Here is a 10,142-nt window from a genome sequence, read left to right on the forward strand (position 1 = left end):
AACAACTTTATCCTGAGGCTATAGTTATCCTACTTTCAGTGTCAAGCAACTCGGAATGTTCCACGCGTTGTTAGTTCTTAACCTCAGTGTGTTCCAGTAATGAGGTTACATGTTAATCGCGCCAGGCAGAGCTTAATGAACCCATTAAATCTTCGCTTCCCACATTATTTCCCTTTACGATTGTCGTGTTCCAAAACAATTAGGCATTATATGTGTTGTTTCCAGATATTAATGAAATCGGAGTCAAGTTTGTGGCCACAATTAATTTTATGCAAACATAACTCAGTTTTTGTGAAAGCTAATTTGCATCCAGAGTTTGTAAGGCATAACCATAAAATCAACTTCATTTCTTCTCCGTGGCTTCCTTACTCTCCCCATACTTTCAAAAAACGGATTTAGTTAGTTTCCATCTAAAATCTGATCCATAAAAACGGTGAGATTTGAATGAAGTTGTAACCAGATAAATCGTAGTAAGAATGGCTATGTCAAGTCTTTCTATGGAGGTTCCCAATTAAAACCGGTTCGCCAAAATTGTTAAGCGTTTTTAACGTACGTAAATCGTGGCCACAAGAGCCTCATTCAACTGCTCCACCTTGTACGCAACACTTTGATTTATTATAAGGCATAAATCTGGGTAAGATTACCAGTTGCAGCACGTTTGGTTGTTGTTCGAGTAACTTATTTACGTTTTCCATCGATAGACCAGAAAATGTCGTCAATCAACGGTTAGATACCATTGATGCTGGGATGTATATTTATTCTAGTCTCATCTAGAAGTCTGTAAATTCGAAGAAATCTAGCCATGCTAACCGCTCCCATAATCAAACAGAATGAAATTTAAAGGCTTTTATCTAATGGGAACTATGGATTGATTGCCTACACCTGTATGAAACACAAACCTAGAAATTTTGGGCCAAGGTTATATGTGTATTTTTGGGTTTGGCAGAGTATAGTGAGCCTTAGCATTTAGTGTAATAAAAATCTGAAACCTAGTCTAAGCAATTATAAAAGGTATTAAAATAGCCTTTTACTTCACAAAGGTTACTCCTTTGAAGTATATTGTGTGGGAGGATACACGCAAATTGAATCTAATCTGCTACCAAAATGTCAGTCAAGTCGGATAGCGACTGACGGTTAAGCCCTTCGACTATCAAAAGAAGACTTTGACTGGTTTCTGGAATGTACGTACACTCCGCGACAAAGATATTGATTCTCCCTTAACGATTACCTACCTTGTCGTGGTGAGGAAGTTCAGTGAGGAGGAAACAGAGATGCGGAGCTAAGCGGTGATCAAAATCTCAAACTAAGGGGTGACTACCGTGCTGAGGGCTGAATGGTCACAGAGGAGACATGGTTTCGGGAACGGTGAACTCTGGGCACCAGGTGACCCCCAGTTTCAACTAGCCTTGTCCCTGCCGAGAACGACTTATTATCCCCGGTAAAACAAAGGCCATGACAGCCAACTATGGAAAAATTAAAAATATAAAACACAAAACAAACCAAGAGCATAAAATAAACTTCGTTCATGACGATCCAACCCTGAGCGGAGGGGCAACCCTGAGCTCATCGGGCTCATTTCCACTTATTCGAGTGGCAACCAATCCAATTGAGACCCAGTCCTTAACGGACGAGCTGAAGCAGTCCCGCACTTTTGACCCCGGACCCTAGTCGGCTCTAGCTGCTGAGGCTAAAGTCTTACCTACGGGTAAGCATCTGTCTTTGGGTGCTAACAGACTCCGGACAAATCGCCTTTAGGCGAAACAATGCCTTCGAGTAAATTGTTCTCGGACAAACCACCTCCGGCCAAACGGCGTCCAAGCAAAACCAACCGACGGGTTGTGGCAATGTTGAAGTGGAAGCCTGGTCTGCGTCGTCTGATGATCCCTACTCTTCGGCTCAAATAGCCGCAAGGATGGCTCGGCCAGTAACGGCTAAGCCTTCATTTGCAGCTAAGGCTATGGAAGCCGATGAATGGGTCTTGTATGACGACACACGGTTTTCCTGAACTGGATATTAAGAAGATTCGGGAACAAGGCTTGGGATCATCACATTACAAGTGTCAGCACCAAAAACCATCAAAGGGAACGTATAGCCTACGGCATCTTCATTTGAATCTTAGATGAGGTGCCATATCTCTCAAATAAATTTGCAGGATTGTAAAGCAGCGGCTGCACTTACTAATCGTCGGATCAATAGCTGCAAAACATGTATATATCTCATATAAGAACAGTGTATTGTTGGTGGGCGAATTAGGGGCTTAAACTTCCGACATGCAGATTTGTTCTATGCCAATGGAAGTGTTAGACCGCGCTACTGCGTAATACCTTCAAACATCTCGGTTAACAATCTATGTGATAGCGACATCACAACGATCAAACGGATCGTAAAAAGGCAACAGGGAGATAAGGAGATTCTATGGTGATCTGATTATTTCCAATATGACGTAGATGTAGTTACCAGTGGAACCTTCATCAGAACTAACTAATATACAAAAAGTAAAGGCATGGGAATAATAGCAGTATATCTACAGCCCCTGCTGTAGAACTAAATTGCAAATCCTCAATTTGGATAATGAACCCACTTCCGTCAATGTGGTCAAGGGAGAGGTCGTCGACATGGTGGGATCCCCTGACATTGCCGCTCTTATTGGACAGTGGACAGTATCAAACGATATCACAGTCTCGGATCACGATTGAGCGACGCACAAAACAGAACTGAGCGCCTGAGTTACAATCCCTGCGAAACGCATCAAATCCATTGTTGAAATTGAAAAAGCAACCCGGATGATTACAACTAGCATGAGAGAAAATTTCAAAGAGAGCTGTCCACTTAAGATGCCAAAGAAGGGTAAAACACCATGGTAGAACTCGTATTTGGCGAAACAGAGGAGAACGACAAGGGTGCTCCTCAACCGAGCTCTAAAGTCTGATTCATTCGCTGGCTGAAATCGGTACAAAGAGGCGAAAGAAGCTCTAAAGATGCTTATAAGGTTGGCTAAACGATCATTATGGAGACGCTTTCGCGAAGAGACCAGCTCCCTTGAGAAAACTTCACCGCTAAAGCGGATCCTTGTCAAAAAAACGTAGCCACCAGCTGAGTCATCTATGTTTACAGAGGCGGAGGTATACAGAAAGCGATGAAGAAACGGCAAATCATTTACTTGAACTGTACTTCTCAAGCAGCATCTAAAATTCCATCTCGGGACCGACAAATGTATAGAGCCCTCAATTAAAAGATTGACTCTGGCATACAAAATAGTATCATCTGAACGAGAGATAGATACAAGTCTCCTTTTTACATAGATACAAGTTTGCGGGTCCGAATGATAGTATTCCTGCTCTAGTAATAGAGGGAATGGATGCCCTATTTCTGGGAAGGTAATATTTATTTCCAAAACAGGGAAACCCACCTACACAGATGCAAAAAGCTTCCGACCGGTCTAATGTCTCAGTTTAATGTCCTTTCTACTAAAAGGACTGAAAAGACTAGTAGATCGGCACCACTTCACTGTAGGCAACACGCCTACCAGAAAGACAAATCCAAGGAGTTAGCAATCCTTGAGCTCAAGGCAAAAATTGAGAAAACGACATCCGAGAAAAAGTACGCATTAGGCGCGTTCGTGGACATCCAAGGCGCCTTCAATTATGCCGGCAAACCGCATGGAATGGATCCGCTGTTAATTAGTTGGATTCTTCACACGCTAGAGTGGAGAAAGATCCACATATTGGTCTTGGAGGGGTTCTCTCTCTTCTGTTATGGCTCCTGGAAGACACAGAGCACACTGGCTCGATCTCTGATGACCATATTCCAGGCGGAAATAAATGCCATTCTATTGGCAGCAGAAGAATAATAATAATAATCGTTGGCGCAACAATCCATATTGGATCAGGGCCTTGAAGTGTGTTAGAGCACTTCATTCAAGACCGTAACGGTACACTACAGAACACTGTAGGAGGCAATGTGGTCAGCATTACGCTCGCCCGAGATTATTACCCTGATTTGACTCAGGTACTCATTCACAGCTGAGTCGACTGGTATCCGACGTCAAGTCACGATACAAATCCCACTGCCACCAGCGAGATTTGAACCGCGGCCTTCCGTATGACAACCCAGTGCTCTAACCACTGAGCTATCCGGACACATAGCAGAAGAATGTTTGCGATAAAAATGGAGATGTCGCACCATTCAACACAATAGAACAAAATCGTGCAGGGAGCGTGAAGAAAAGGGCCATCGTCTTTCCGAAGATTGTTCTGCACATCCACATTCCAGGTTGTCGAGAGAGTGAGTGGACAAACAATATGTTGCAGATGGTGGTTCTATATGCTGGATAGGTATCTAGCATAGGAGCGAACTGAATCATAGGACTGAATAAAGTTGGTACAAATCAAACTCAACCATTGCGAGATAGTTCAACACCTGTTCTCGGAAACCATTCGAGAGTGAAATGTGGACGCCGTAGGCCTGACGAGAGAGAGGTAGAAAGAGGTGAATTCCCCCGGGTCCGGAGTTTTATCGAGGGCCGGAATATAAATTTCAATAAAAACAAAGAATAATAAGGAACCCACACAATTTTCACTCCACAGCCAGATAATGTTCACCCTGGGCCTCGCTTTCCGCTTAAATTTCATCCCAGGCCCGGATTTTCTCTCTACGGCCCTGAGATGCCACTGTAGCGAGACATATCTGGAACTACAAGAAATTTGTGGATGAATCGGGTATAATAAGGCTCCACCTTGTTCATAAGCATATTTGAAACGTGCGTGGTGGGAAGAATGTTTCCCGCTCAGTGAAAGAGGCATTTGTTAGTTCTGGTACTGAAGCCCCAAAAGCCACCTAGCACACCCTCTTCATGTCGCACTATTTATCTTTTAGACACTATGGGGCGGATTGGTTTCGGAAAGCCTGTTCTACGGTCGATGCGACAATGGTGTATGACGGGAGGCGTCGGCCGCTGGTAAATGCTACACGGTGGTGACGCTAGATCATCATCGGACAAATGGAGTTAGATTAAGCGCAACCTGGCTAAATTGATTATTTAGCTCACATAAACGTTAGTTACCTCTCCAAGAGATTGCTTTGCTATGAGTGAGATGACGGGCCAAAAGAATATTTTGTGACAACAGATGTTACTCGAAGCTTCGTATTGGGGCCCCTGCTCTAGAACATAATGTATGACAAAATGTTTGATCTTCGTTTATTGCTTTTGAAGACGACCTGACGGTGGTGGTAGCTGCGAAGCACCCCGAACAGGTGGAAGATTATTGAAATGCATGACATCAAAGTATAGTTACAAATAGTCAACCTGGACCTGGCGGACAAAAAGACAGAGGCGCTCCTTATTACCAATCGCAAGAAAAGCAATACTGTCAGAATCCGGATTGGTAATAACGGGGTCATTTCAAAATCGATCATTAGATAGCTAGAAGTAATGATCGATACTAAGCTGAACTTCTAGGGGAACTTGGACTATGTGCAAGAAAAGCAGGAAACACCAGTTCATGTCTAGCAAGGATTATACCTAATATAATCGTAGGCCACTTATTGCAGGGATGGTGAAATCACAACGGTGGGAGAATTCCGGAAGAGAACGCTGGACCCATTCCGTGTATTGAGAGATGGATCGAATGAAGACAGGGAGAACGCAATTCCCATTTAACATATTTCCTTACAGAACACGGTGGTTGCAAGAACTATTTTCATCCGTTCAGATTAGACTGCTCCGGATACACCGCTACACCCAAGATTCGCGAATGAAAGATGGAGATGGAAAGACGTCCTTAACATAGTCATCGAACCCCACAATCCCGTGGGGGACTTCCTGAGGTCGGAAACAAATTAGGGCGTGACATACCCGACAATAACTACGGCACAAGGAAAGATGCGGGATCGACCTGGAACTAAATAGCTTTATTTCTAGGAACTTAGCAAGTTTAGCGGCAAGGAAGACGAAAGGGAATAGGTAGGACTCCCACCTATAATGAAAACTTGACCTGAACGACCTATCCAGACCCTCCAGATAATTTTGCAGATGGGAATGCACACTGTAACTCATGGGAAAGAACTCATAGCAAAAGACAGGGTATGTGTGTATGTATGAGGAAGCGGAGAGGCAACGCCTCTGAGCACTCAGACCCTAGTTTGGTGTATTTAGCAGTATTAAGGCTCTAACACCTGCCATTATGAGAAGCTTATTCTCAATTTTTCAGCATTAGCTGATGCTCCTGACGCCCCAATAGCTGGTTCCAGTCCGGACAAGGAGGGACTAGACTCCTCGCGTTGGAAATGTTTTTTATGCTGAAATAGTAGTTTTACGTGCCAAATTACCATATCCGTTAAACAACCAATTCGGAACGCTCTTTTCTTAATAATAATGGTTTAAAAATTGAATTTTCATAAGTCGAAAAAGAACACGCAGTGACATCATCGAGCGGGCAATTTGAATCTTATCGTGAAGGCATCCGGTTTAATATTCGTTACTTGTTACTTTTCAAGTAATCAATCAGTTCTTAACAGGAAAGTGGGAAATTGTTACCTGAATAGACAGTTCTTCAAGTTACTTTACGTTTCGGTAGTAATGGTAACATGCTATATAGCAAATTCTGATATTTTTACCTGCATTATGAGTAACTGCCAGTTGCTGGGCTTCTGAAGTTTCTTGTCTCGAATTGTGATGTTACACAACCTCGCGCAGACCTTTCAGTCTGTTTGAATTTGGTTGAAATTTAAAATGCTGATAACTTCAAACAGTTTTTTTTTTTTAAAACGGTCTTTGAGAGTTTTATTATCATATATTGGACCATAGAAATGATTTCCGTCGTTAGTGAAAGTAAGGGGGGGAGTCTATTGAACCCTTCTTTGCTAAGCCATCCGAGATTTCATTTCAATCTACACCACAATGTTGAGTTGAGTTGTTGAGTTGTACCACGGTTTTGAATCTAGAAACAGAGTTCAATAGTTTACTACATTCCTGAACGATTTTTGAACTGATCAAAACACTGTTCAACGCTGCAATACTCCTGCCTTTTAACCGCTCGTCAATCATCCAGGTTTGGGTGGCATACACTTCAGCCTGAAAGACTGTTCTATATTGTCTTACTTCTCGTTTTAATTGGAGAGATAGACTCACGCTCCAGAACCCTGTTTTGTTTTTGAGCCATCGGTGTACAAAACTTCAGTGTCATGCATTCTTCTAGTCCGTCCAACGACAAAGCATCCACCACGAATATGGATCTAGCAAGAGAGATGCCGAATGTAGTAACGCCGCGGTTTTTAGCTATCCAAGGCGGTGAGCTCTATTTTGGCTTATACAATTCAAATTTAGAGAACGGCGCTGCATGTTTTCTGTAATGCACATAAACTGAGTGAAATCTACAGAAGAGTAGCATTAAAAGTGTCTTCTGCCTTCAGAACTGTCGGAGATGATGCGATTGAAGAATTAACAGACGAGATGGCGAACATGTAAAACATCAAATCCATCTCCCTTTTATCGTAGACAGCAAATGAAAGTCTGAGAGAACAAACGCCTCAATTAAATAAATGGTTTTCGTCGATAAAACGCTAGCCTATTGGCAATTTATAAGAATTCGAACGTAGAAGCAAAGAAAGCAATCGCTGTCATTCGACCAGTCCATTACGAGGATCTTTGTCATAAATTGGACACTCGGGAAGGTAAGAGAGTTGTGACCTACCAAAAGCCGAAATGGTCATGGCATGGTCAGTTAATTCATGCTTACGAGAACTCACTAGCTAAGATTGGCCTGATCGTCCAAGTCAATGGGAAAAGACCCAAAGGCCGATCGTAAAAGCGATGGTTTGGATACGCTAGATGGTGATTTAGAAGTCTCTTAACTCCATCTGGATCAGGCCTATGGCTGAAAAAAGGAATGAACTCTAGTCGAGCCTATTTTATTATTTTCTTCCATTCTAAATGAAGGGTAAGGAAGATAATCCAAATCGGACTAAAATACAATTAGTAGCAAGACTGGTCCTACCGCCTATTTTTACATTTTTAACACATTTTACAGTACCAACAATACACTGAAGAATGAAATAGCTTGCACGTTAGCATTAGACTAAGAAGAATCGAAGTTTAACCAAATACAGACAATTTTTGAATTGGTCTATGTTTTATTGTTTATTTCAAATTAAGCTCACTCTTACAAATTAGAAGTTATTAATTACAAATAGGAAAGAATGTTAAAACACATTTTCCGTTCGTTACGTATTCATTGCGAATCACGATTCCATCATTTCTTCACTTGACTCATGGGGATGATCCTTTTTCATATGATTACGGCAATCTGAACCATGAACAAATGTCTTAACACAAAACAGACATTTGTGTGGTCGTTCGCCACTGTGCGTTGCCATGTGATTTTTTAAGTGTAAACCGCGCTTGAATCCTCGATCACAAACGGTGCACTTGTGTTTCTTCACATCGGAATGGACAGCCATATGTGTTCTAAGTGTTCGCTTGGTCTTCAGAACGTGGTTACAAACTGGACAAGAGTAGCCGGCCTCCATGTGTGTCTCCTCGTGAACCTGCGTGGAGAAACGGATACATCGTTTTATTATATACTTTTGCTTGTAGACGTGTAAAATATTTCCTACCTTCAAATTTTGAATTGATTTGAATTTCTTCGAGCACTTTTTGCATTCGAAGGACATTTCTGAAATGTGAGTAACTTCGTGCGCCTTGAGAGCACCTTTCGTCGCGAATGTTTTCCCGCAACATTCACAGACGAACGGCCTTTCGCCAAAGTGCACGGCACGAATGTGCGTCTGAATATTCGTTGCTTTCGTGAAACGCTTATCGCAATGTGGACATGGGAATGCCGGTCTTTTATCCGGTTCAAGATGGGTCAGTTGGTGTTGAATGGCTCCAATTCGCGATCGGAACTTCTTGCCGCATTGTTGGCATGTGAACTCTTTCTGGCAAGTAGAATAATGTGCACGGAATGCTTTCCTTTTTAAGAAGACTTTGTCACACTTAGTACATGGGAAAGGAGGCTCCTTTGGTTTTCGACCTTTTTTCTTTGATGGTTCTGTTTTTGCCGTTGGTTGAACTTCGTTGATTATTTCTTCCTCGTTGCCGGAATCTTCTGATTCATCAAATTCCGGCAGACTATTGGCCGTGACTATCTCACTGGTATCATCATCTTTGACTAGGTAATCCATAGATACGTCTGGATTAGTTCCAGGTTCAATACTCGCGTCTTCTGCAGCGAGCCTGTGATTTCCCCTTGCATAGTTGGGAGCAGATTCCTCGGAACTTTGATAACTTCTGTGGGCAACTGGGGACGTGGCAGCAATATTCAAATCTAAGGGCTTATCTTGATTCAGATCGAACTGGAATTCCAGGCTAAGGAAGTCGATAGGATTTATTTTGTCGTCAATTATCATAGCGTACATCGTTTGCACTTTGACTACGCGGTCGGAAAACTTGTTCAAAGAAAGAAGAAAGCGGTAGCATGAGGTGCAGATGGTGGAGGGTGCTTTGTCGTCCGGACTGATCTGGAAAAGTGTTTCGTTCTTAAAAACTAAGAGCTTAAAGGCTGTCATCCAACCCACTTACAGGTAATTGAAAAAATTTGTGTATTAGCGCCCCAACATCGAAGTGATCTTCGTTCTCTAAAAACACGTCAATTGTACTATCTTTTTTAGCACACAGACGACACCATCGTTGCCACGCAGTCGGCATGATGTCTGAATTGATGGCAAATATTACTAAAGTACAAAAACGGTTGCATTAAAAATGTTACGCGAGGTAAATATCGTTATCAATCGCTTAGAACGGCTATGGCGGAGCCCAAAGTGGCACCCTTCACTCTACTGTCACAACACGACCGATAAACAACTCGCTGTCAAGTTGTCACCGCTAGTGGTTCTGAGATTTAGTGGATGAAACAACCAAACAGTCTGCGCAAAAATTAATGCCCGGCTAATAAACCGATTAACCCTTTTGCAGCAATTTAGTCATTTGCTCACTGAATAGGAGAATGGACATATGCACGACAATAGTTGAGAGTATGGAGGACGACCACTATGTGTGTTACCAACAAATCAGTAGGATACAGCTTCCTGTCAAAAAAATTTGATTTCCAACCGTATATTGGGGCGATAAGTTGAGTATTTTAGTG

At 42.4% G+C, this 10,142-nt stretch overlaps 1 protein-coding gene across 2 annotated transcripts; it reads right to left on the bottom strand.

Annotated features, from left to right (window-relative positions):
- Positions 1 to 8,190: 8,190 nt before the first annotated feature.
- On the bottom strand, positions 8,191 to 9,859 carry LOC119653127 (zinc finger protein OZF-like). Of its 2 annotated transcripts, XM_038057655.1 has the most exons (4): positions 9,784 to 9,839; positions 9,578 to 9,729; positions 8,614 to 9,516; positions 8,191 to 8,544 (listed from the first exon to the last, which is right to left on the bottom strand). In XM_038057655.1, exons 2-4 carry the CDS (start codon positions 9,701 to 9,703, stop codon positions 8,239 to 8,241), a joined length of 1,335 nt encoding a protein of 444 aa, XP_037913583.1. In that variant the 5' UTR covers positions 9,704 to 9,729; positions 9,784 to 9,839; the 3' UTR covers positions 8,191 to 8,238. The 2 variants fall into 2 exon arrangements, with proteins under 2 accessions (XP_037913583.1, XP_037913582.1); XM_038057654.1 differs by having other exon boundaries at positions 9,578 to 9,859.
- Between the last annotated feature and the right edge of the window lie 283 nt (positions 9,860 to 10,142).

This window comes from Hermetia illucens, chromosome 3 (assembly GCF_905115235.1).
Source record: "Hermetia illucens chromosome 3, iHerIll2.2.curated.20191125, whole genome shotgun sequence".
Lineage (NCBI taxonomy): Eukaryota > Metazoa > Arthropoda > Insecta > Diptera > Stratiomyidae > Hermetia > Hermetia illucens.

Coding starts and splice junctions, on each gene's coding strand:
- LOC119653127 (XM_038057654.1), bottom strand. CDS start 9,703: ATGCCGACTGCGTGGCAACGATGGTGTCGTCTGTGTGCTAAAAAAGAT. Junction 9,517..9,577: donor ACAAATTTTTTCAATTACCT/GTAAGTGGGTTG, acceptor ACACTTTTCCAG/ATCAGTCCGGACGACAAAGC. Junction 8,545..8,613: donor AATCAATTCAAAATTTGAAG/GTAGGAAATATT, acceptor TTCTCCACGCAG/GTTCACGAGGAGACACACAT.